This window comes from Leguminivora glycinivorella, chromosome 23, assembly GCF_023078275.1.
Source record: "Leguminivora glycinivorella isolate SPB_JAAS2020 chromosome 23, LegGlyc_1.1, whole genome shotgun sequence".
Taxonomy (NCBI): domain Eukaryota; kingdom Metazoa; phylum Arthropoda; class Insecta; order Lepidoptera; family Tortricidae; genus Leguminivora; species Leguminivora glycinivorella.
Genome location: NC_062993.1, coordinates 9,478,844 through 9,506,609, shown reverse-complemented (window position 1 = coordinate 9,506,609; position 27,766 = coordinate 9,478,844). Strand labels below are relative to the sequence as shown.

At 38.1% G+C, this 27,766-nt stretch overlaps 1 protein-coding gene across 2 annotated transcripts in view; it reads left to right on the top strand.

Moving 5' to 3' along the window:
• Positions 1–27,766, top strand: part of LOC125238468 (4-hydroxybutyrate coenzyme A transferase) — a 30,260-nt gene that overhangs the window by 902 nt on the left and 1,592 nt on the right. The window contains exons 2-9 of one of the 2 annotated variants that reach the window (XM_048145827.1): positions 11,979–12,141; positions 19,563–19,701; positions 22,242–22,332; positions 22,705–22,893; positions 23,435–23,561; positions 24,735–24,823; positions 26,837–26,956; positions 27,557–27,703. In XM_048145827.1, coding sequence (XP_048001784.1) covers positions 11,979–12,141; positions 19,563–19,701; positions 22,242–22,332; positions 22,705–22,893; positions 23,435–23,561; positions 24,735–24,823; positions 26,837–26,956; positions 27,557–27,703 — 1,065 coding nt within the window. Of the gene's footprint in view, positions 1–11,978; positions 12,142–12,768; positions 12,900–19,562; positions 19,702–22,241; positions 22,333–22,704; positions 22,894–23,434; positions 23,562–24,734; positions 24,824–26,836; positions 26,957–27,556; positions 27,704–27,766 lie in introns of those variants that run through there. The other variant, XM_048145828.1, reaches the window with a different exon arrangement.

Genomic DNA, 27,766 nt, shown 5'->3' with positions numbered 1-27,766 from the left:
CCTCACTACAGCGAGGAAACTACAACGCAAAAAATGCGTTTATCACTGCTTCCAGTAGTTTCACAGGTGGTAAATCATCTTTATTACTAGATTCACCTACTTTTATCAATTTTAAAGCAGTTAATTTAACTTTATTCAAGGTCAAATTACTTTACCCACTAGTGGATAAAATGCGTTTTTACCCGCTGGTATTAAAGGACAAAACACGTGTTTCCGAGCTAGTGAGGGGAAAATTAATATATTTTAATAGTCCACACACTCTGTTTGTAGTATTTGTTTCTTTGTTTATAAGTTATTATAGTTTGTTATCTATGAGTTGTTCACACATGTGTAAGATTTATGGCATATTATATCTGTTCTTGAATGCAGCTTGTGAGCTCATAAACTTGCAACGGACACAAATTACTAGTTGATATTATGTTGTTTATTTAGTGATAATTAATCTTACTGCAAGACAATAACTTGAGACACTGACATTCAGATTCTATTTGGTATATCCTGTTTTAAATATAGATATCTCTTAATAAAAATTAATATGAGGTCAATTTGTGGTTAAAGAATTTTTTATGTCCAATGTTGACACCATATCTCGCTAACAGAAGTTAAATTGCCATGTGATAAAAACTCTGATGTCTAAACATTACTTAAATAACTGAGGCTGTATTGTAAAAGGGTAGAAGTCTCGTGGAGCACAGGTGAAAAAGGGTGTATATACCATATATGACTTATACCATTTTTCACCTGCACTTCGCAAGACTTGTACCCTTTTTCACTAGAGCCACAGTTATAAGCTCTTATAACTATTATGAAGTAACTTTCAAGTCTTTCCACTAATTATCATTAGTCAGATAGACTTGGTAAACCTCTACATAGAATAAATAATTGTGTGTACTACAATACGGAAAAAAACGCTGTTTAGGTAAACAGAACATGCCTAAATATTGTGGATTAGACATATTACACATTTTTGCTGTCCGCGTCACTATAACTGATAGCTTTTTATTTGCATAGGCATGTTTTTAGAGTTTCAGTTCTGCTGAAGTAATTTACCCAAAAGACTTAGTTAACTCCAGTAGCACTGGTAATTAATTTATCGTTGTGAGTCCCAGTGTACTTTTACAGGTAGTACAAATTAAATTTGAGTTTAAAACTGTACTGGAAAAAAAATCCAAGTTTAAAATTGGAAAAATATCTGTAAATTACTGCCAAGAATATTTGGTTGAGTTAAGGTGCGACCACACCGCTGCTTAAAAAACGGTGACGGTACGGAATCGCAGTGACGCATCGTATCCGTACCGTTTTTACCGCATGCTCCACAGGCGCTGCTCAAAATACGCAGACGGTACGGAATCGCAGTGACGCATCGTATCCGTACCGTTTTTAGCCGCATGCTCCCCACACCGCTGCTCAAAATACGCAGCCGGTACGGAAACGCAGTGACTTTCGTATGGGACACGTCGTGCGTTTCCGTACCGTCGCCGTTTTTAAGCAGCGGTGTGGGGAGCATGCGGTAAAAACGGTACGGATACGATGCGTCACTGCGATTCCGTACCGTCTGCGTATTTTGAGCAGCGGTCTGTGGAGCATGCGGTAAAAACGGTACGAATACGATGCGTCACTGCGATTCCGTACCGTCACCGTTTTTTAAGCAGCGGTGTGGACGCACCTTTATTGAAAAAATAATATCATAAGAAGGGGTTGGCATGGGTAAGCTATTCCTACTAATGTGACATAATTGGACATGTCTGATGTCGTATTAGTAGGAAAATAGCTCACCCATGCCAACTTCTGATCATAAGTATCATAACATCTGTTCCTTATCCTAATCTCACTTATTTTTCTGTGTGTTAACCTGCACAATTTTTAGATATCCCTCACATGTCCATCAAAAGTTTGTGTTCATGATAAGATAACCACCCTCTTACTCCATTATATCTGTCGTAAACTATTGTTATGCTTGTATGTGAAAAAATAAGCACAAAACCGTTACAGTTACATTATGTATGCTTCACCAGTATTCACAAAAATTAAGTCTTTGTATTGCCACAGAATATTTAATACTAATAGTACAAGTACAGAAGGCTCACTCCTTTGATGTTTACAAAATGCCGCCATTCTAAATTTTTACCTACATTAACAAACGAACCGCACGCGAGCAGCCGACATTGAATTCTATTGCGCCGCGCGAAGGTTGTCACAACTGAATGGGCCGCGAAGTCGCGGCCGCCGGTATGTACTTGTAGCGCGGCTATAGAATCGCAGAGTGAGCCGCCCCTGATATTGCAGGGTTTCTTGTGTTGTCCAAAAAACATGCTAAAGAGTGTTCTTGCATCCCACTTTATACCCTGATATTTTGCAAAGACCTTATTCACATATTGTACGAGTACATTTATTTACAATTTATACAGTACCTAGTCTCTAAACAGTATTATAACTCATTTGTATAAAATTTTCAATGGCCTCTCATCATTCACTTGCCCTTATCCCAGTCACTTGCGGTCGGCGCAGCATGTCTTTCTCTTCCATACATCTCTGTCACTCGTCATCTTCAATGGCCTCTATTGTCAAGTAAAATAAAGGTGACAGTTGGTAACTAGAGCTACCAAAAGCAACCGAGTGGATAAGCATGATGCAGAAATTGCTAACCTTTGAAGGTTAATGCACTATGCATAAAAAAATTATGTGTCCGTGACGTGATATGTAGCCAAAATAACTTGACTTTTAATGACTGAAGGTCAGAAAATGTTTTATCAATTTATCACGTTTTTCAACACTGTATTATTTTATACTAGCTTTTGCCCGCGGCTTCGCTCGCATTAGAAAGAGACAAAAAAAGCCTATGTCACTCTCCATTCCATCCTTTAACTATCTCCACCTAAAAAATCACGTCAATTCGTCGCTCCGTTTTGCCGTGAAAGACGGACAAACAAACAGACACACGCACTTTCCCATTTAGAATATTAGTATGGATATCTAACATTTTTTTTGCTGTAACTGCCAATTTAGATTACTGAATGTTGAAATTTGGAACAACCAATTAAGGCTGCTTTCAAAAAAAACGTCAAAAGAATGTAAAATTGATAGTTTTAGTCGGTGAAATACTACACTTTCCGTTATCCAATAGATTTATTTAATTCAAGTTCCAGTTAGAGCATCTTATTATCTTGATTTTTATAAGACTGGATTTTTAAAAACTAACTCACTAAATTAATTATGAAGTTTTCTCTAATGCACGTTTAGAAAAACGCACGTATAGAGCTGAATCAGTCGATCTTATTTGTAAAATTTAGACAATTTTGAATATTAAAACGGGTAAATTTATAATTCGTATATCCTGTACCACAATCATTTCAGACTAGATTTTTATTTTAAGTTTTTGAAAAAGAGTAAACTAGCCTAAGGCGAATTCAATTTTTTTCAGAAATTACCTAAAATTAAGTGACAATTTCTTTAAAAATCTACATCACATCGAAGTAAGTTTTGTACTAAATTAATCTGCAACGTTTACTTAAATTGCTGTTATGCCTTAGTGATTATAAATTGCTATTATTGATTTTTGCCAATTTTTTGAAAACGAGCCTTCACCGGTACAATTATTACCACTTTTGGACATTTTCTCATAATCTGTTAGACCAAGTAGAAAAAGTCCTATAATGTGATATATATTTATAAACTACTCGCAAAGCACTTTAATTTGATACCACACACGGTATGATCGAGCGCTCGGTTGCGATTTCACTATTTTTAACACGAAAGCCCTCTTAAAGCAAATAACACGAGTAGCGTCACGAGCACAGTGAGTAAATAGTAAATACAGCAAGTGTACTTCTTCAATGAGCGTATTGTTTTCTAGCCTATGTATTTTACTATCAGCTGCAAAAGTGCATGGCGAATTTATCAATGAATTCATTCATAATTTCTCCATGCACTTTTGCAAGTGTTAGTACAGTCACCGGCTTAAATAAGTGATGATTTCTGTACCTTGTCACATTAACGTGGTGTTTGAAATGTCATGCGGAATTGATAAACGATTAAAAGCGACTAGGTACACAAATCATCAGTTATTTATGCCGGTGACTGTACTGCAATTAAATCTGCGGGCGTAGCACACTAGTTGGATAAACTTTATCGCATCGGTGCGTCCCTATCGCACTTATAAATAGTGTGAAAAGGACGGCCTGACGTTATATCGTTTATCACGCGACCGTGCTTGCCTGCCTGAGGTCCAAATGTCACTTTCCAGCAGACAACGGTCTTTGTGTTTCATATGCGATAAAAATCAATTTATCAGAATATCTCTTAGATATTAAAGAACCAAATATGGTATCACAATAGTACTTTAAACACAATTTTATTACACTATGTGTGAAAGCACGCGGCGTCTACAAACAGACCGTGACAATACCAATCCGAAAATAAGTAACAAAAAACCGGCCAAGACCGTGTCGGGCCACGCTCAGTGTAGGGTTCCGTAGTTTACCGTATTTTTTAGGGTTCCGTAGTCAACTAGGAACCCTTATAGTTTCGCCATGTCTGTCTGTCCGTCCGTCCGTCCGTCCGCGGATAATCTCAGTAACCGTTAGCACTAGAGAGCTGAAATTTGGTACCAATATGTATGTCAATCACGCCAACAAAGTGCAAAAATAAAAAATGGAAAAAAATGTTTTATTAGGGTACCCCCCGTACATGTAAAGTGGGGGCTGATATTTTTTTCATTCCAACCCCAACGTGTGATATATTGTTGGATAGGTATTTAAAAATGAATAAGGGTTTACTAAGATCGTTTTTTGATAATATTAATATTTTCGGAAATAATCGCTCCTAAAGGAAAAAAAAGTGCGTCCCCCCCCTCTAACTTTTGAACCATATGTTTAAAAAATATGAAAAAAATCACAAAAGTAGAACTTTATAAAGACTTTCTAGGAAAATTGTTTTGAACTTGATAGGTTCAGTAGTTTTTGAGAAAAATACGGAAAACTACGGAACCCTACACTGAGCGTGGCCCGACACGCTCTTGGCCGGTTTTTTCAAAAGCTGTTCAATCTATCAAGTTCAAAATAATTTTCCTAGAAAGTTTTTATAAAGTCCTACTTTTGTGATTTTTTTTCATATTTATTAAACTTATGGTTCAAAAGTTAGAGGGATGACACATTTTTTTACTTTAGAAGCGATTATTTCCGAAAATATGAGTATTATCAAAAAGTGATTTTAGTAAACCCCTATTCATTTTTAGGGTTCCGTAGTCAACTAGGAACCCTTATAGTTTCGCCATGTCTGTCTGTCCGTCCGTCCGTCCGTCCGTCCGTCCGCGGATAATCTCAGTAACCGTTAGCACTAGAGAGCTGAAATTTGGTACCAATATGTATGTCAATCACGCCAACAAAGTGCAAAAATAAAAAATGGAAAAAAATGTTTTATTAGGGTACCCCCGTACATGTAAAGTGGGGGCTGATATTTTTTTCATTCCAACCCCAACGTGTGATATATTGTTGGATAGGTATTTAAAAATGAATAAGGGTTTACTAAGATCGTTTTTTGATAATATTAATATTTTCGGAAATAATCGCTCCTAAAGGAAAAAAAAGTGCGTCCCCCCCCTCTAACTTTTGAACCATATGTTTAAAAAATATGAAAAAAATCACAAAAGTCACAGAACTTAATTTAGATAGAAGAAACAAATTCATATATTTGTATAGGGGCCGAGCGTGTCAAATTTTGTACTGAAGTTGATTCTTGCCTGTAATTTTAAATATGTCTCAGGCTCTTGATTGTTCATAATTTTTGTGTTGTTGCAATTGAATATCACGTAACGAGGCATTTTTTATGTTTTGGTTGACTTCAACTTACAAAAATTGACGCCCGAAAGCTGCAAGCTGCGAGTAAAGACGGACAACTCAGTGGATTTCACTGAGTTCATTTGACACGCTAAGTAGATACGTTTGCTTGATCTATGGTATATATGACATCTGTGACAAAAGTAGAACTTTATAAAGACTTTCTAGGAAAATTGTTTTGAACTTGATAGGTTCAGTAGTTTTTGAGAAAAATACGGAAAACTACGGAACCCTACACTGAGCGTGGCCCGACACGCTCTTGGCCGGTTTTTTCAAAAGCTGTTCAATCTATCAAGTTCAAAATAATTTTCCTAGAAAGTTTTTATAAAGTCCTACTTTTGTGATTTTTTTTCATATTTATTAAACTTATGGTTCAAAAGTTAGAGGGATGACACATTTTTTTTACTTTAGAAGCGATTATTTCCGAAAATATGAGTATTATCAAAAAGTGATTTTAGTAAACCCCTATTCATTTTTAGGGTTCCGTAGTCAACTAGGAACCCTTATAGTTTCGCCATGTCTGTCTGTCCGTCCGTCCGTCCGTCCGTCCGTCCGCGGATAATCTCAGTAACCGTAAGCACTAGAAAGCTGAAATTTTGGGTTGTCTATTGTTTGCCCGACAGTCATTTAACATAATATTCATTTGCCCGAATCTAACTTGCCTGAATTTCATTTGCCCGAATGATTTGTTTACCATAAAAATCATATGACATACTCGTTGTTTATCCGAATATTACCTTCCATAATCATACAATGCCATACTATTTGTTAGCTATATTATTAAGTGCAATAATATGGTTTCATAGAATATTCAAACGCCATAAGCAATTATTGCCATATTAATTGTTGCCCATATTATTACCTAACCTAACCTACTTTCTGATAGCAGTTTCATTTTCCAGGGGTCACAGTTCTAACCTAACCTAACCTACTTTTCCAGCAGTTTCATTCTCCAGGGGTCACAGTTCTAACCTAACCTAACCTACTTTCTGATAGCAGTTTCATTTTCCAGGGGGTCGCAGTTCTAACCTAAACTAACCTACTGTCTGATAGTATTTTCATTTTCCGGGGGGTCACAGTTCTAACCTAACCTAACCTACTTTTCAAGCAGTTTCCTTTTCCAGAGGTTCACAGTTCTAACCTAACCTACTTTCTGATAGCAGTTTCATTTTCCAGGGGGTCACAGTTCTAACCTAACCTAACCTACTTTCTGATAGCAGTTTCATTTTCTAGTCCTTCTAGTACCTATTATAGTAGTTTTCGATTCTGCCAAAGCACATTATGGAAATAGACTTTTCTGGACGCTAATTTGTATGACAAATGATGGTATGGAATGTGGTAATTACGGATTTCGATGATTCTGACAAATGACATTATGGAAACTGACTTTATGGGAAACAAAGTTTCTGGCACTAGATTAATATAGTAAACAATGATTATGGCATAAGATGTTATGAGAAACAATATTATGATTGTTGAATAGGATGGCAAATAAAATTATGGCAAATGAAATTCTGGCAAATGGGGGTATCCCGAAATTTTGTACCAATATGTATATCCATCACGCTAACAAAGTGCAAAAATAAAAAATGGAAAAAAATGTTTTATTAGGGGACCCCCCCTACATGTAAAGTGGGGGCTGAAATTTTTTTTCATTCCAACCCCAACGTGTGATATATTGTTGGATAGGTATTTACAAATGAACAAGGGTTTACTAAGATCGTTTTTTGATAATATTAATATTTTCGGAAATAATCGCTCCTAAAGGAAAAAAAGTGCGTCCCCCCCCCTCTAACTTTTGAACCATATGTTTAAAAAATATGAAAAAAATCACAAAAGTAGAACTTTATAAAGACTTTCTAGGAAAATTGTTTTGAACTTGATAGGTTCAGTAGTTTTTGAGAAAAATACTGAAAACTACGGAACCCTACACTGAGCGTGGCCCGACACACTCTTGGCCGGTTTTTAAATACCTATCCAACAATATATCACATGTTAGGGTTGAAATGAAAAAAAAAAATCACTCCACTTTACCCTAATAAAACATTTTTTTCCACTTTTTATTTTTGCACTTTGTCGGCATATATACGTATTGGTATCAAATTTCAGCTTTCTAGTCCTAACGGTCACTGAGATTATCTGCAGACGGACGGACGGACGGACAGACATGGCGAAACTATAAGGGTTCCTAGTTGACTACGGATTTACGGAACCCTAAAAACTAGAAGAAGTAAGAGTAGACGTTCTAGTAGCCATTCGTATTGATTTAATAAGTGGCCACAGATCTAATCCAGCTAACAGGTTCCGATATAGAACACTGTCGTTGCCTAACCTTGAGTCTGTTTGAGCGCGTTGGCTGCATCTTGCATCTTTAATGCAAATCGTCTATGACGGGTCTTTACAGGGCTTAAGCGGCCTAAACGAGTAGAATATGTACATTCGTTTAACTTGCTTATATCATAAAGGTACACGGTAACACGGTAGCGGTACACCCAACTTTTTGTAGTCAAAGACTTACAATGTAAGTCACGCCACGGATCCCTGTCAAAAATATTTTAGGAATAAAGATTTATTCTTAGGTCTTGTTAAGGTGTTGTGCTTGGTTGTAGGTTGGATATACGTACTTACGTACTACACAGTTCGACAAGAAATTGTTCAATCATCATTCGCTTGCCCTTATCCCTTGTTCAATAAGTATTATTGTCAACAACAGCACGACAAACACGTATAATCAGTCTCGAAACTCGAGTTATTTTCAACTTTACGCAAGTTTTAATATAACTTTATATAAATACCTTCCCGCAAAATTATCAAACGACAGTATACAAACAAGGGCTCCTTATCTTCACCCTAATATATACTTTGTATTCTTGCAATAAGGGATACAAATGGTCAGCAAAATTATGGTACAATAAACCCGACTTTATCTTGGCATTCTGCCTACAAAATTGTAAATCGTAAACAGTCACCGCATGCTTTACACTCTTGAGAGCAAAATGACACATTTTTTTATGTATCTCAGGCGTATAGGACTTTTTAGCGATAGATTTGCATTTAGAATAGTTGCTATAGTGATTTGTATTTAAATGAAGTGGAATTCTAAACAGATTGTTTGTATTATTGGTACGTATACGTAATAAAACTGGTTTTTGTGAAAAACATTGACAATGCAAAAATGGAGCTATTTATGCATGATTATGGATTAACACATGACGGTGTTACACCAGTTATGTAGGGTAGTTATGCTAAACAGGAGGGCGTGTAAATGCGTCTTGTTATTATCAGAAATCTAAACTTCTTATCACGTCTCAAGAATACGCTAGAGTATACAAGATTGAGCTCAAATTCCGCTTACCATTTCTTTCTCCTCTCCTCACAATCCTCACTTTTCTCGGTGCCCTCTTTTGTAAGGCGCTGTGTAAGCATATCATCCTTTCTGAAGATCAGTCGGCTGCGGCTCCTTAAGAGCTTTTACCTTTTATAGTATTGTGTATGTTATAGTAATATCTCTAGAAGCAGTTGTAGCTTGTAGCTCTACAAATGTAGTCGTAACAGATGTTTTTGCGCCCTAGTTCATATTATTGCAGGATTTGCAGGTAACCTTGTCTAGGATTACGTGAGCGTCGACAGATAGATAACCTTACAAGAAAGCTGAATGATTATACTTTAAGTTCCGGATGTGATCAAAGATCACACTTCAAACTGGGTACAATAAAGTCCGAATGTGGTCAAAGGTGAAACATTTAATCTCTTTATTATCAAAAGTGACGCATGACAATATCTAATGTTGTAATGGGCGTGTTATTTTGCCGCATTGTTGTCAAAACAATAAACGTCTTTAAAAATAATGAACTTTTATATTTTTATTTGTTGTTGTACAGTCGCCATCAGATATATAGGAGCGCCCAAGGTACTCAAAAATATCTGAACACGCCTCTAACGCCATGGCAATACAGGCGTGTTCAGATATTTGTGAGCACCTCGGGCGCTCCTATATATCTGATGGCGACTGTACAACGGTATTTCGAAGTTGGTAGAAACTGTATGTGCAATAGTTGTAGGTTTAGGTATAATTTTAGTGATTACTAGAATTCGTTTTGATGCTGAGCAAGGTTTCCCAAAATGTTCCAGGGAGTTTGTATAACACAGTCCTTCCTCAGAACAAGGAGTTTACCAGCCTTGGCTTAACAAATTTTATCAATATCGAAGACGTCATCCAAATTCACAAACTCTTTGAGCTCATATTTTCCTATCAGTTGACGTCACTCTCCTTTTTAACCCCCGACGCAAAAACGACGGGGTGTTATAAGTTTGACGTGTCTGTCTGTCTGTTTGTCTGTCTGTCTGTGTGGCATCGTAGCTCCCGAACGGATGAACCGATTTAGATTTAGTTTTTTTTTTGTCTAAAAGCTGAGTTAGTCGTGAGTGTTCTTAGCCATGTGTCATGAAAATCGGTCTACTATGTCGCGGTCGGGGGTTTTTTTCAAAATGTTATTATTAAACTGTTTCCTATCTCCTATACTACTTCATTCATTCATTTACTATCACTGCCATACTTATTTCTGACTCTTGTTAAATTATCTTGTAACGTTTGTAAACAGTTAAACACTGATAAGACCTCAAGTGTAACACCAAAATGTCTTTATTTATTCGTACTAATTACTTGTACATAGGGTTGCAAAAACGGTTTTTTTTCTGGCTTGAAGAAAAACATGAAAAAAACCGTGAAAAAAAATAGTTTTTTTTCTGGAGTATGTTTTTTTTTTCTAAAGTAGGCGAAATCTCAAAATTTGCAAAGCAGTTAATACTTTTATACGGTTTTTTGGACTTTATGTTAACTAATAAACGAATTTACTTTAATAACTTTAATATCTGGTTTTATAAACTAACATTTACGAGAGCTTTAGTTAGTAGTTATCGCTATTTACTGTTGGCAACACCGCCGCCTCTCCACGCTCCACGCCGCATCGGGGATTCCCCAATAAACGTTTGTATAATGAATGTTTATCGAATTAAAATGTACGTTATTGTTATTGAAACGTTACAAATCACGAAAAACCATTATTGTCGTATTTTTTGTTCATCTGAAAACAAAACATATTTAGAAAAAAAAAAAAATGGTGCTCGGTTTTTTTTTGTTTTTTTTTTCATAATTCTGAAAAAAAAAACATTTGGTTTTTTTTTCTATTTGCAACCCTACTTGTACATGTAATGTAAATGAATCATTTGGAATATAACATATCTTATGGGTGTTTACTATGACTTTTATCAGTGTTATGGGTCATGCACGGTATCGGTAGTTGAATGAGTATGATTAATTAACATCTAGGATTATCTGAGATTATTGTGTTTAAATACGTTGACGTGTATTGGCAGGAATTGATTAATGAGATAGAGTAACCGATAAACAAAGGTATACTTTGTTTTAATAATCGAGTTAAACTATAACCTTATAGTTCCTTAGCAAAAATCCCACTTGGTCACTTTGACAGGTTATTTCTACCTAAGGGGGTCTTGGTTCAGTCATAATTTCAAATTTCATATTTCATTTATTGCATAGCCATGAAATATTTATTTATTTACAGGTATAAGTCGGCAATTCATGACACCCTGTTAGGGCACACAATACTTATTATTATATCTAACTTAATATCTAACAGAATTCATGAATATTAAAAATAAAAATAAGATGTAATCATTGCAATAATAAAAGATTTAAATTTCGGTAATGTTTGTCCACATGGTTTTTCTCAGAAACGCGTAACTTTTCAGAAGTGCCATAAAACAAACCTCACCTATCTATGGATGGCCTTAACGAAAACCCTGAAAAATTAACCGTTTCAGAGGTATGACTAACTAGCTTTTGCCCGCTGCTTCGCTCGCGTTAGAAAAAGACAAAAAGTAGCCTATGTCACTCTCCACTTCAACTATCTTCACTTAAAAAATCACGACAATTCATCACTCCGTTTTTCCGTGAAAGGCGGACAAACAAACAGACACACACACTTTCCCATTTATAATATTAGTATGGATGATAATCTGGCAATCATTACACTTTCAATCATTACGTCTAAGGGATCCGACATAAAACATACGAAATTTTTCTTTATCCATATAATTAAATACAATCATCATTGGTTCCAGGTCAAACGGTATACGCTCAAGGCGCCGCGGCGACCCCTGTACCACTCTTAGACGCCATGACAGCTGTGGGTAAAGCTGGGTCTCTCAAGGACATCAGGGTTGTTCACATGCACACAGAGAAAGAAGCTGCCTACACAGCGCCTGAGTGTGAAGGCATCTTTAGGTAAGACTACAGGTCAAACTGTATTGTAGTCACTCCTAGACGCCATGACAGCTGTGGGCAAAGCTGGCTCTCAAGGACATCAGGGTTGTCCACATGCACACAGAGAAAGATGCTGCCTACACAGAGGCTGACTGTGAAGGCATCTTTAGGTAAGACTACTGGTCAAACAGTATTTTCATTTCATTTCATTTATTTATTTGAATCAAGCAACATGGCTCATACAATGGGTGACAAAATAACTAAGGACCTACAATTTAGAGATTAAAATAAACATCAAATAACGCACATTAACAATAAAGCATTAATTAAATTATGGGAAACATGTCAAAAATTATAAAAAATAAGTACTTAATAACAAAATAAAATAAAATAAAAAGAAGTTGAAATTAAATATAAGAAGCTACTGGCAATGTCCAAATTAGGTTACATGTCTCTCATAAATTAATTATATAAGCACAATTATTCCAATAAAAAATAAAAGTATTGTAGTCACTCCTAGACGCCATGACAGCTGTGGGCAAAGCTGGCTCTCAAGGACATCAGGGTGGTCCACATGCACACAGAGAAAGATGCTGCCTACACAGAGGCTGACTGTGAAGGCATCTTTAGGTAAGACTACTGGTCAAACAGTATTGTAGTCACTCCTAGACGCCATGACAGCTGTGGGCAAAGCTGGCTCTCAAGGACATCAGGGTTGTCCACATGCACACGGAGAAAGAAGCTGCCTACACAGCGCCTGAGTGTGAAGGTATCTTTAGGTAAGACCTTTGTTAGAATTTTGTAGGCATTTAAAAAGGCGGCATTTCGTGAACATCAAAGCAGTGGGCCTTCTGTACTTGTACTATTATATATTCTGTGGTAAGACTAAAGGCCAAACTGTATTGTAGTTTGTAGTCACTCCTAGACGCCATGACAGCTGTGGGCAAAGCTGGCTCTCAAGGACATCAGGGTTGTCCACATGCACACAGAGAAAGAAGTTGCTTACTCAGCGTCTGACTGTGAAGGCATCTTTAGGTAAGACCAGGGGTGGCTCACTCCGCGATTCTATTGCCGCGCTACAAGTACATGCCGGCGGCCGCGAGTTCGCGGCCCATTTAGCGATGACGACCTTCGCACGGCGCAATAGAATTCAATGTCGGCTGCTCGCGAGCGGTCCGTTTCTGGGTGTAGGTTAGAATTTAGAATCGCGGCGTTTTGTGAACATCAAAGGAGTGAGCCTTCTGTACTTGTACTAAGTATTATGTGGTAAGACTACAGGTCAAACTGTCTAGTGGTCACTCTTATACGCAATACCAGCTGCGGGCAATAAAAAAAGCAAAAATCTAAAGTTACGGCGTTTTTTTACGCAGATAATCAGATCAGCTGGTAAATCGAAAAACCACCATGAATTACTTCTATACATATTACTTGAAATGAATTACTTTATTTAAGTTTTCTTTTCTTCTACACTCTAGAAGAAACAGAAAGAAAACAACGGATCTGCATATGTTTTGGCAACTAAAACATTTGGGACCTCGATTGTACCTAATCTTATAGTACTCTTATGTCATCTGACCCATTAGCACAACTTGCCTTGAAGTCACGCTTGATGTATTGACTCGCGCGCGACAAGGCAAGTTGTGCTAAAGGGTCTGTTCTCCTTCATTATTATCTATTATTCTGTGGTTGGTATGATTGCTGTATATTGTTGGTTTGTTACTATATATCTGTCTTGCTGTATATTACTATTTAAGTATGTTTATGTAAGTCTATTTATATTCTCTTATATGTGTATGTTTATTCAATTTGTGTGTTGGAAATTAGAATAAGTATGATTTTTCATTTCGAAGCACCTACTCTTTCTGATTATGTTTTTTTATTTCCGCTACCCAAAGGTTGTCTGGTAGAGATCGCTCTTTAGCGATAAGACCGCCTGTTGTCTGCCTCTATTTATAATCATTTGTTTTGTCTCCGCTGTATCTCTTGCTGAGGTGTGCCAATAAAGAGTATTCTATCTATCTATCTATCTATTATTATTATTAAACTTATTAAAAAAAATATCACAATTTGAATCGCATAGAAACAATATCTCCTAGTTGTTAAATCGTTCAGATATTTCCAAGCATTTTATCATCAGATAAACTTGTCGTTTTATAGCTCAACAGTTTTGTTTGACATTTACGAAAAGATATCGTCACTACTTTTAAAAATTCTCGTATCTCACGCTGTTCCTCAAAGTTAAAACGCAGTAAGTCTATATGCATTCCATACATACTTACTACAATTTTATTTTCATTGACAGACGAAGATACAAGTTTTTTTAAAAGTAGTGACGATATGGCAATCAAAATTTACCGCTACTGCTATTGAGTTAAAGTCTCATTTTGATGTTCAAAGTATTTGCAGTAGTAAAGATATGCCTGATATCAGGCAGGTATTAGAGGTGAGCCTAAGGTTGTGATAATTGGGACATTGACTTTCTTACAAATAATGGTTTCTAAAGGAAAATAATGCCTAGACAGTAGACAAGATGGTAATCTCACACCGAACAACGACAGACGAGCAATGTCATCCGCCAAACTCCAGTTACGTGAAATCCAGACACTTCCCCTTATGAAATGAATGAATGAATGAATGAAATGAAATGAATGAATGAATGATGAAATATTTATTTTCCAAGTAGGCATATTACAATGCGCTTATGAACGTCAAATAAAACTACGCCGGCTCTAACCCTACGCCTCAGCCTCGAGAAGATTTCAGTCCCCCCTCAGTTGGAGGAGGGTATCCACTATGGGACCGGCAAGAAACTCGGCGGGCCACTTCTTTTCAAAACATTACATCTTATATTTAACATGCATTAAAAAAAAAACAAGATACAATTTAATAAGCAAAAGTATTCATAAAAAAAATATTAACACAAGAAATTATACAAAGTACAAAGCTATTATGATTATTAATAAGAGATGTTAGAGATGTATAGAGTCTCTAAGTGTCAAAGTACATCTAAAAAAATTATACATGAAGAAAAAAACCGAATAACTAAAATAACTTTAGAGTTGTAAAAGACTCTTGTTGTCTTAAGCAAAGGAAAAAAAAAATATATGTATACTTAATCTACTTTTTTCCTTGGAGATGTATATGGTCTCCAAGAGTCAGAAAGAAAAATAAACAAACAAGGACCGAACAGAGTGCCTCAACGTAATCTCATTCAAAATTAATGTTACATAGAATAGCATAGCCCCTATTAGCTGAAACAGACCGGTCTTCACAAACAGCACCCGTTCACGAATATGGCGCGCATCTCAGCCATCGCCTCCCTCAACCTTCATTCGGGAAGGTGGCGACCCGATCAACGACGTCACCGTAAGCAAAGACTTTTTAGCGAGCATGACATGTTCAAGCTGTCCGGGCTGTATTAAATATTCCAATAATAAGTGAATACGGTATACCTAGATGTAAGACACAACATTCCGTGCTTGTATGTTACATAGTTTAAATTGACTTAATTGAAAACAAGATCTTGGGAGATGTAAAAGGTCCCCACAGTCAATTATAATTAATGGGATATAATAAAAAATAAAAATTTGGAGGTGTAAAGGTTCTCCAAGTGTCAAAAGAACTAGAAATAGAAAAAAAAATGCGTATGAAATACAAATTTCACGTCAAGAGACTGTTAAGCTAGCAATCTCCAACTAATTCTACAGAATACATAACTAGTATGTACTCAACAAGTCAATATATATATATACCAAATTATAATTATACAATAATAAGGATCAATAATTTAAACAGCCAGTAGCAACAGCGCCTTAAGCATGACACAATGTCTCCCGGGACACTGCTAGCAAAACTATGACAGATTTTGAGCCTGGATAGTCGGCCATGGTGTAGTATCTCCCAGGTAATCATCAATTTTGTAGTACCCCTTTTTGAGAAGTGCACTTTTTATGTACTTCTTGAATGAAGTAAAGGGCAGATCCCATGCCTCTAAGGGTACCTTATTATAAAATGTTACACAGTTTCCCAGGAACGATTTCTTCACTTTCTGTAGACGAAACTTGGAAACCGCTAGCTTATGTTTGTTCCGTGTATTATAACTATGAATATCTGACAGTTTCTTAAAGGACTCTATATTCTTATGAGTATACATTATCACATCTAGTATGTATTGTGAAGCTACTGTAAGGATGTCTATCTCCTTAAAGCGTTCCTTCAGTGAGTCACGTGACGCCATGTTGTAGATAGATCGTATTGCCCGTTTCTGGAGAACGAAGATGGTTTGAATATCTGCTGCTTTTCCCCAGGCCAATATGCCGTAAGACATAACACTATGAAAGTAACTGAAATAAACTAGGCGAGCTGTCTCCACATCAGTTAATTGCCTAATTCTCCTTACGGCATACGCGGCAGAGCTCAACCTTTTTGCTAGGGCAGATATATGAGGACCCCATTGCAGATTGCAATCTAAAGTAAGACCAAGAAAGAGCGTATTCTCGACAAGGTCCAGGTTTTCGCCATTCAGCGTGATGGTAGTATCTGTCTTCCTTACATTGGGTAAAGAGAATTTAACACATTTCGTCTTCTTGGCATTAAGGAGCAAGTTATTTGCTGTAAACCATTCTAGTACCTCCTTCAAAGTTTCATTCACATGGCTATAGTCACTCAGTTGCCTATCAACTTTGAAAATTAGTGAAGTATCATCAGCAAATAAGACTATCTCACATTTGTTCTTTACAAGACATGGCAAATCATTTATATACACAAGGAAAAGAAAAGGTCCCAGAATAGAACCCTGTGGTACTCCAAGCTTTACAGTTGTACCGTTAGATTCAGTACCATTTACAACCACTTTCTGGGTTCTTTCGTTTAAGTAAGATTCAACAAGCTGTAAAGCTTTAGAGATTAGACCGTAGTGCTTCAGCTTGTGTAGTAGTGTGTCGTGCTCCACACAATCGAAAGCTTTGGAGAGATCGCAGAAAATACCGATAGCATCTAACGAGAGTTCCCAGGCATCGTATATGTGCTTGATTAGCACAGAGGCAGCATCTGTCGTCGAACGACCTCGTGTAAAACCAAATTGCTGATGCTGAAGTAATCCATTCGTGTTAAAATGTCGAAGCAACTGGTTCAATATAATTTTCTCAAACACTTTGCTGAGAACGGGAAGTATGGAAATTGGTCTAAAATTTCCAAGGTCATCCTTGCTGCCTGATTTAAACAGAGGAATAACCTTACTATACTTCATCAGATTGGGAAACACACATTCCCTAACACAAGCGTTAAACACATCGGCTAGATAAGGTGCCACGACGTCAATAATTGAATACACGACTTTCACAGATATCCCCCAAATGTCCTCACTGTTTTTAACTTTTAAGGACTTGAAAGTTTTAATAATCTCTTCGGGGTCAGTAAATTGGAAATATAATTCCATGCTGCATTTCTTAACATTGTAATTGTCCAAGTAGAGACCTGCCTTAACTACAGAGGAGTTTAAATTCCGTGTAGTATCAGTGGCTATGTTGGTGAAAAAGTGTTGAAAGGCGCCAGCAACATCGTCGTCTGCAGACAATACTTGGTCTTGAACTTTTAGTGTGTAATGGCCATCACGGGGTTTCGTCTTCCCGGTTTCAGCGTTTATCATATTCCAGGTAGCTTTTATTTTATTGTCTGCCGACCTGACCTTCTTGCTTAAGAATGCAGACTTAGCCGCGGCGCAAACTTTCTTAAACACTTTTGAATACCTCCTTACATATTCAGTAAAATTTTCATCATGGTTAAAATTCCTCATTTCATACAGGTCATACAATCTCTTCCTGCTTCTGTGGATACCGACGGTGGCCCAGTCACTAAACTTTGACTTCAATTGGCCTTGCTGTACAGTCTTCGTCTTAAAAATATTCTTGTGGACGTCGTGGATGACACTCGACAGTTCCCCGTATAATGTATCAGGATCTTGCTTGCTTATACCTGTCAAAGTAGGTACCTGCGATATAATAGATTCTCTAAACTTATCCATTCGGCTAGCAGTGATAGGCCTATACGTAATCGCTTGCTGTTGTTTTACAATGTTGACTTGGAAATAAGCTTTCTGACCACAGTGATCAGAGCTGAAACAACTAAAGACATCTTTCTTTTCAACTTCACAATTACAGAATATATTATCCAAACAAGTCGCCGTACTGGCTGTAATTCTTGTGGGCTCGTGGAAAAGCGGAAACAAGTCAAAAGACTGAAAAAGATTTAAGAATCTAACTGTGTGTCCATGCGTGGGATCTAGTATATTAACATTAAAGTCCCCACAAATTATTATCTTCTTACTGCTAACAAACACTCGTCTCAACGCATCTTCCATCACAGACTCAAAAACGCTAAAATCCGCCGAAGGTGGTCTGTAGACGCACATTATAATGTGATCCTCCAATTCTATACATGATATTTCTATAGTTCGCTCAGTAGAAAGTTTAACTATGTCATTTCTTTCTTTACATTTAAATTTATTTTTTACTATAATCAATGATCCCCCGTGAATGGCGGACTTTCTACTGAACGAGCTAATTATGTCATAATTACAGATATTAAATACTAATAATTCATATTCTTTGAGCCAGTGCTCCGTAACGCACATGACATCAATATCTTGTGATTCTAAGAAAAGAACCACCTCTAACTCTTTGCTGGAGAAGCCCTGTAGGTTTTGGTGAACTAACCTAAGCTCACGGGGCCTCTCCGCTGTCTCAGCCGTCAGTTTAAATGCTGTGGGCGGCCCGCGGGGGAGGCTGCGCACGCGCCGGCGCTCGCCGCGCGGCCGGCACCGTTGCCACTGGCCGAAATGTCAAAAAACCCCGGTTCTACGTTGTAAGCTAGTAATTTTGCTGTCGTCACTTTACAATTCCGTGGTACATTCAAATAATTATCTCTTAGTCTTGACACACTTTTCCGATTTGCTTATCTCTCTTGTTTCTAATGATGATGATTATAAACACCAAGAAGAAAAATAAGTTTTTTGGAAAAATTTCACGTTTGGCACAAGCTTTTATCGCCGACTGTACCTTTCAACAGTCATCTACTGCTCTCCGAAACGTTTCTAAAAACACCTTACTCGATGGGGATAGGGATACGACGTATAATAACGGAGTTCCTATGACCACCTTTCCGCTCCATCATCAGATCAGCTCCATGATACTATAATATTGCATTTTCACGTGATTTACATATGTGTGCAAAATTTCAGCTCAATCAGAAACCGGGAAGTGGGTCAAATTTAGCTTCTACGTTTGTACTGGATACAAGGCAAGTTGAATAAAGCTTGTAAAAATGAAATACCCTAGTCCAGAAACCAATTACACTGAAATTGCTAGCAGCGATAATCTCGATGGTACAGATCTACTTCGATTGTTCTTAGTCGAAAACTTGCTCATGTTTTTCTTTGTTTGCAGGTCATGTTCCTTGTTTATGGGAGCCAACGTCCGTAAAGCTGTTGCCGAGGGACGGGGCGATGCCATCCCCATCTTCCTCCAGGACATCCCTAAACTGTTCCACAGGAAGATCATCCAGCCCGACATTGCTCTCATTCAGGTATGACCATTAATAATAAATAAATAATAATAAATATTGGGGACACCTTACAGATAAACTTAGCCCCAAACTAAGCAAAGCTTGTAATATGGATGCTAAGCGACGATATACATAATACTTAAATAGATAAATACATACTTATATACATAGGAAAACATCCATGACTCAGGAACAAATATCTGTGCTCATCACACAAATAAATGCCCTTACCGGGATTCGAACCCAGGACCGCGGCTTAGCAGGCAGGGTCACTACCGACTGAGCCAGACCGGTCGTCAACTTGACTCAATTCAATCAATTGGTCGTCAATTGGACTTTGTATTTGCAAGGATCACAAACAGCGTCAATATTTGGCTAATACTAACCTAGAGATGTATTGCGAAACGATTTTCCTTCGTATTTTTACGGAAACGTCCGAACGTGTCATGCTATTTGAGTCAGTCTCAGTACAAGACGTACTGATACTATGGACCGGTTGCATCAAACCGTCTGTCACCGTTAAACCGTTCGTAAAATTTTATTGTATGGGATTTTCCACAGAAGTCTGTTGCCTGACGATGATGTGTCTGTCAAATGTGGGTGATACAACTGGCCCTATCTGAACTAGCTTTACAAGTACCAACGTTTCCGTATAATTGCGAAGGAAAAGCTTTTCGCACTACATCAAAGTGCCAACATTGTGATCAGTGCCGTTACTCCCTGCGCGATTCTCATTAGTCCCGAAATCCCCCGTCTGAAATAGTTATTTGTTATACAAGGGGGCAAAGTTGTATTTTAACGCCGAGTGTGGAATTGAAAAACGAGCAAGTGAAAGGATTCTATAGTTGAACCACGAGCGAAGCGAGTGGTTCGAGAATAGAATCCTGAACTTGCGAGTTTTTTAACACACGAGAAGTAAATACATTTGCACCCGAGTGTAACACAAAACTTTTCCCCTCACTATAGCGAGGAAACTACAACCCAAAAAATGCGTTTATCGCTGCTTCCAGTAGTTCCACAGGTGGTAAATCATCTTTATTACTAGATTCACCTACTTTTATCAATGATAAAGCAGTTAATTCGACTTTATTCATGGTCAAATTACTTTACCCACTAGTGGATAAAATGCGTTTTTACCCGCTAGTATTAAAGGACAAAACACGTGTTTCCGAGCTAGTGAGGGGAAAAATATTTTATTCAGGACGTTAACAATATTCCTTACTGTATCATAATACACATTAATAGGCACAGAACTTAATTTAGATAGAAGAAACAAATTCATATATTTGTATAGGGGCCGAGCGTGTCAAATTTTGTACTGAAGTTGATTCTTGCCCATATTTATAACAAAAATTAAATCACTTTGGAAAGAGATGATTAAAACAACTGTCTCTTGATATATCGCGTTTTAACTAGGAAAATTAAATAGGCTAGTTTTCTATACTTAAAATAAAATGTTTTATGCCGTGCACGAAATAAAGCACCACATAATTACAAGAAAAATATGGACAGTAGTTATTTTTAAACATAATTTCTATTTAATATGTCAAAGAGAAAGATATAAAGTAAATCAATTGACTGTGACGTCACTCCTCAGTATTTCATAGTAATTCCATATTAGCAAAGCGTTTTGACAGTTCTTAAAAAGAAGCTGATTTGACTAGTAGAAAACTAGCCTATTACCGAACTCCATAGTCCTGTCCCCCTACCGTATTGACCTGTTACCATATTGACGACCGGTCTGGCGCAGTCGGTAGTGACCCTGCCTGCTGCTGCGCCGCGGTCCCGGGTTCGAATCCCAGTAAGGGCATTTATTTATGTGATGAGCACAGATATTTGTTCCTGAGTCATGGATGTTTTATATGTATATAAGTATTTATATATTATATATATCGTTGTCTGAGTTACCCACAACACAAGCCTTCTTGAGCTTACCGTGGGCCTCAGCCAATCTGTGTAAGAATGTCCTATAATATTTATTTATTTATTTATTATATATATATATTTGTTAATAGCCGGGTCCACACTGGCTGCGCGTTTGCCTCGCCCGAGCAAACTTATACGGCAAGATGGCTGTTCAAAATGGTTCTGAACATATTTATTTCCGTGGCACGTAATTCGTGGTTTTCGCATCTTCTTTTGAATAAGGATTAAAAGAAAAGTAAATCATTCGCAATTCACAGCAATAAATATGTGCTCTCGAGCATATTTATTTTGAACAGCTGACCGAGGGCCGCCATCTTGCCGTTCAAATTTTGCGCGGGCGATGCAAACGTGCGCGCATGAGCACGGACTTTTTAGAGTTATTATTTTGAACTTGATAGATTTAGTAGTTTTTGAGAAAAATACGGAAAACTACGGAACCCTACACTGAGCGTGGCCCGACACGCTCTTGGCCGGTTTTTCTCGCAAGGCACTGCCACGCGACGCGAGGCGTGCGTCCAGTGTGAACATAACTATTGAATAATCACTAGTTCAGTCTAGTTCTTTACCTTTTATGATCTTAATAGCGTTCTTAGTGTTTAGTATTATCTTATATGAAGTAATTTATGTTATCACAGGTATCTCCTCCAGACCACCACGGCTACTGCAGTTTAGGCACGTCCGTAGACTGCGTACGCGCAGCTCTGGTCAACTCTAAAATCATTATCGGTAAGTAATTTACTGTTACTACTGCAGATAGGATCATTTGATTTGACATTTTTTTCTGAAGACTAAAAAAAAAAAAAGACTAAATTTGATGGCTGTTCTAGCCAAAACCCACGATATCTGAATTTTACGCGACATTTTTTGCGATCTGCTGGCGTAGCACACTAGTCGGTGCGTCCCTATCGCACTTAAAAATAGTGCGAACAGGACGGCTTGACGTTATATCGTTTATTACGTGACCATGCTTGCCTGCCTGGTTCTCACATTTACATATTTGTTTCCATATAATTATGATCTTCTATCCGACTACTTACATGACTACGATAAACCTTGAAGTATGAAACATTGAAAAAACTACAATTCTTTTCATTCCAGCTCAAGTAAACGTGAATATGCCTCGGACATTCGGCGACGCAATCATCCATATATCACACATCGACTACGCTGTTGAAGACAATACTCCATTACCGGAGCATGGTGGCAAAGCCGCCAGCCCTGAGGAGACGAAGATTGGTCAGCTGATAGGTGACAACTTAGTTGAAAATGGAGCCACGCTTCAAATGGGTAGGTCAATCAGACCAAACTGTTGACTATTAGGTAAGCCTCGAACAGCCCGATTGGCAGGGTCGCCATGAAATGTAGGGTGTTCGGGTTATAATGATAACTCAAGACTCTCCCACACGCTTCAAATGGGTAGGTCAATCAGACCAAACTGTTGACTATTAGGTAAGCCTCGAACAGCCCGATTGGCAGGGTCGCCATGAAATGTAGGGTGTTCGGGTTATAATGATAACTCAAGACTCTCCCACGCTTCAAATGGGTAGGTCAATCAGACCAAACTGTTGACTATTAGGTAAGCCTCTAGCAGCCCGACTGGCAGGGTCGCCATGAAATGTAGGGTGTTCGGGTTATAATGATAACTCCAGACTCTCCAGAGTCGAGGAAAATACTGATTATACTGAGAAAAAAAAAGATCTCGCTTTTTTTGTTTAAAAGCTGAATTAGTTGGGAGTGTTCTTCGCCATGTTTGATGAAAATCGTTCCATTGTGTCGTTTTTTTTTTTTTTTTTTCGAAATTTAAATTTTGTATACAACTCGTTGACAGGTATCGGCAGCATCCCCGACGCCGTGCTGTCATGCCTGAAGAACCACAAGGACCTAGGCATCCACTCTGAGATGTTCAGCGTTGGGGTCATTGACCTGTTCCGCCGCGGCTGCATCACTAACAACAAGTAGGTTTATTTATACATATGTTCCAACACTCATAGCATAGTATAATAAAGAGTACTATCGGACAGTATCGTGCCGCCCATCCGCTCTCAGTTACAGGCGAGTTCATAAATATGTGAACATATTTTCACCTTATTGCAACGAGTTAAGGAGAAGAAATGTACACAATACACATATTCATGAACTTGACTGTACCTTACAGTTACCGCCTGTCAAGAACGCGACCAGTCGACCTGTCATATCTCACTCATACAAGCATGGTACGCGTTCGCCTACACGAGCTTAGAATGTATGCGTAGGAACGCGCTTCTTTCATATATTTGATCGCCAGTGTCCGAGGTGTGCTCATAGTCGGGCCGGCAGTCGTGTGCATAATAATTATAAGTGTCCGACCAATCACAAGTGTTGACTCTTAGATAACTCTAAAAATAAAATAAATTCGAAACTTCTAAGGTTGTGGATTCCACAACCTTAGAAGTTTCGAATTTATTTTGTGTGGAATGTGGAATACAGATTATGGTATCGTGTAATAACGCTCTTTGAATACTCTTGGATTCTACGAACGTTGTTAGAGTATCAAAATCTATCGATTTAGGACAGGGCTTCAAAAATTTCACTATTTAAACAATCCTACATAAAATATTTTACGAAAAAATAACACTTACATCTCATCAAGGTAGGTAACTGATCTTCTGCGCACTTGACTCACCAAGAAACATGCTACGGACTCATAAGCATTTTTTTTTTCTTTCACCGAGCTACAAGTAGTCCAAGTACATGCCGGCGGCCGCGAAAGCACGGCCCGTTCAGTGGTGAAGTCCTTCGCGCGGTGCAATACAACTCAATGTCGGCTGCTCGCCTGCGGCCCGTTTGTAAATGGCGGCATTTTGTGAACATCAAAGCAGTGAGCGTTCTGTACATGTATAATTATATTAGCTTTTGCCCGCGGCTTCGCTCGCGTTAGAAAGAGACAAAAAGTAGCCTATGTCACTCTCCATCCCTTCAACTATCTCCACCTAAAAAATCACGTCAATACGTCGCTCCGTTTTGCCGTAAAAGACGGACAAAGAAAACAGACACACACTTTCCCATTTATAATATTAGTTGGATATTCTGTGTTCCTATTACGAATTCGGTTTTTGGTTTCAGTTGTTTTAAATTGATATGTGTTGCAGGAAGAAGACTCATCGCGGTCGTATCGTCGGTAGTTTCCTGGTCGGCAATCGTGAGCTCTACGATTTCGTCGACAACAACCCCGTTCTTGGTACGTATTCACTAATCTAGGGATTACCAATAGCAAAGACATATGTAACTCCGTATACACAGATAAAGTCTAAGAAAAAAACGTACCTCAGTACAATACAGAAAAAGGTACAGTGGCCTAGATGGCATTACACCTTTGGGGTACGCTCAGCTAGATGGCGCTAATATTAATATTTGACATTTTAAAACATATCGAGCTAAGAATATGGGCCAAATTGTCAAAACTGAGGTTCAAAAGTTTTAAGCCTGTGCCAAGAGATGGCAGTCTATGCACTGTGATTACACATTTTACTTCGACAGTAACTCTCTATAATACTCGATCCTCTTTGCCAATAGGGACTAGGGAGCAAATGTCCACGCCCCATGACATGACATGAGACAAGTGGAGTAGAGAACACATCACACATTACTGAACTATTAGTTGTCCACTTGTCCCACGGCATCCTCTTTGTTATCTTGCTGCGAGCGCTGTGGGGCGCGCCCCACACTTTAAAATCCCCTGCACTAGTCGAAGGAGTAGTCTTATATATTTTAGTTACTCTGCTCGAGGCGCATTGGACCTTTCGATTGTCAGCTTAAAACCCGCAATTGTTTCTCGTAGTTGCATTTGACGCTTGCAATAAAAGGGTTAAATGCGTCTGTGTGATTACATTACTCCACGACCAGAGCTTTTTTTGTAACCGAAATGTAAATACATTCTTATAGCATTATTTATAGTACGAGTAGATGTCGCTATACTCGCTATACGCCACCCTAAGGCGATGGAAGTTGAGGGAAGGCATGGAAAAATTCGGACGCATCCAGCAGGCCCTCCGTGGCTAAGTTGGTCATAGCGACGGTCGCAGGTTCGAGCCCTTTTTTTTATTTTATACTACGTCGGTGGCAAACAAGCATACGGTCCGCCTGATGGAAAGCGCCGCCGTAACCTATAGACGCCTGCAACTCAAGGAGTGTCACATGCGCGTTGCCAACCCATTACGAACTTGTTCACTCCGGAGTGTACAAGTTCCAAGGAGGGTTCGGGTTGCCGACGACTAGGACAATAGACGGAACAAATTAGTTCTGTAGGTCCTTCCGTCACCAGCACACCGCACCCTCGTTGAGTTCTGGCAGCCTGCCGGAGATGTGATTTTTTTTTAACCGACTTCAAAAAAGGAGGAGGTTCTCAATTCGACTGAATGTTTTTTTTTTTTGTATGTATGTTCCTCGATATCTCCGAGAATTGTGGACCGATTTTCAAAATTTTTTTTTTGATCGAACGGGTATAACCCCGAGATGGTCCCATTGGCACCAAGTCAGGGTCTGATGATGGGATCCTGGAGAAATCGAGGGAACTCTTCAAATGTTATAGGCACATGTAATGTTTTCAGTGTATTTTTCAAAGGTAAACCAGTATTTACGCCTGATGGTAATAATTTTATGTGGCTGAGCTGATGATGGAAGGCCAACTCCTCAATGGTTAGGAGTTAAAGGATAATTCTTTCACTGTACATGTATTCGGACTGATACATATAATATCAATAGGAACCACTAAAAATCAACAAATAAATAAACTTTTTTAACAAAAAATAAAACCGCCTTCAAAAATAAGCGCGTTACAAAACACGGAGAAACTAAAAAGCAAAAAATAATAAACCTTTGAATTCAGATTTCTTATCGTATTGCAATAATCTAAACATCCAAATTATAAACAAATCAATTATTTTTGGAGTCGGTGCCAGCCTGCGTATGGTTGGGTGGGGCAAACAGGCAATAGCAAGGCGACGAACAGGTCTGGTACCGACTGCAAAAATAATTGATTTGTTTATAATTTGGATGTTTAGATTATTGCAATACGATAAGAAATCTGAATTCAAAGGTTTATTATTTTTTGCTTTTTAGTTTCTCCGTGTTTTGTAACGCGCTTATTTTTGAAGGCGGTTTTATTTTTTGTTAAAAAAGTTTATTTTTTTCATTTTTCCTTTAATTATAAATACCGAAATGTGATTTTAATAATTTGTTGTGTTGTTTACAGAAATGCTGGAGATCGACTACGTGAACAACACGCATATCGTGTCTCTGCAGCCCACCATGACTGCTATCAACTCCTGTATCGAGGTGGACCTCACTGGCCAAATAGCTTCGGATTCCATCGGTGAGTCTAGGTGCCCAATATGTACATTGACCTGCAAAATTGCTGGGAGAAACTATGAACGAATTCATTGGTAAATTCGCCGTACACTTTTGCATCTCTCTATACACCAGACCAATTACTGACTGGCTGGTCACAGTCATTTATTTTTTCCCTTGAAAGATAAAGAGATGTTTAGGACTTAAGTTGCCATTTGATGTCACAGGTGAAAATAAAAAAAGGATGCTATTATTAATAATTTCAAATCTTAAAAAAACTTATTTTCCAAATTTCGTAATTACAAACTCTACTTTTCGTTTAAAATTGGACCTGTTGTTTTATGTTTTTTTTTTACATTCACTAAGCGCGCGTCTGCGGCTTAGTTTGAGTTAAATTTGAAAATTGCGGAATGCTCCATACAAACTTCCACCCCATTTTAGAGAAGTGGAGGGTTAGAAAGAGAAAAAGTAACCTATGTCACTCTCCATCTCTTCAACTATCTGCACTTAAAAAAATCCCGTCAATTCGTCGCTCCGTTTTGCCGTGAAAGTCGGACAAACAAACCGACACGCACTTTCCCATTTATAATATTAGTATGGATTAACCACACAAGCAATATTCCAGGTACTCGCATGTATTCCGGTTTCGGCGGGCAGGTGGACTTCATCCGCGGCGCCGCCGAGTCCGTGGACGGGCGCGGCAAGCCCATCATCGCCATGGTCTCCAGCACCAAGAGAGGCGAGAGCAAGATCGTACCTACTCTTAAAGTCGGTGAGTGGAATAATAAGGGATACCCAATATCCTGGTCAAGGCACCAAAAAGTAACAACCCCGT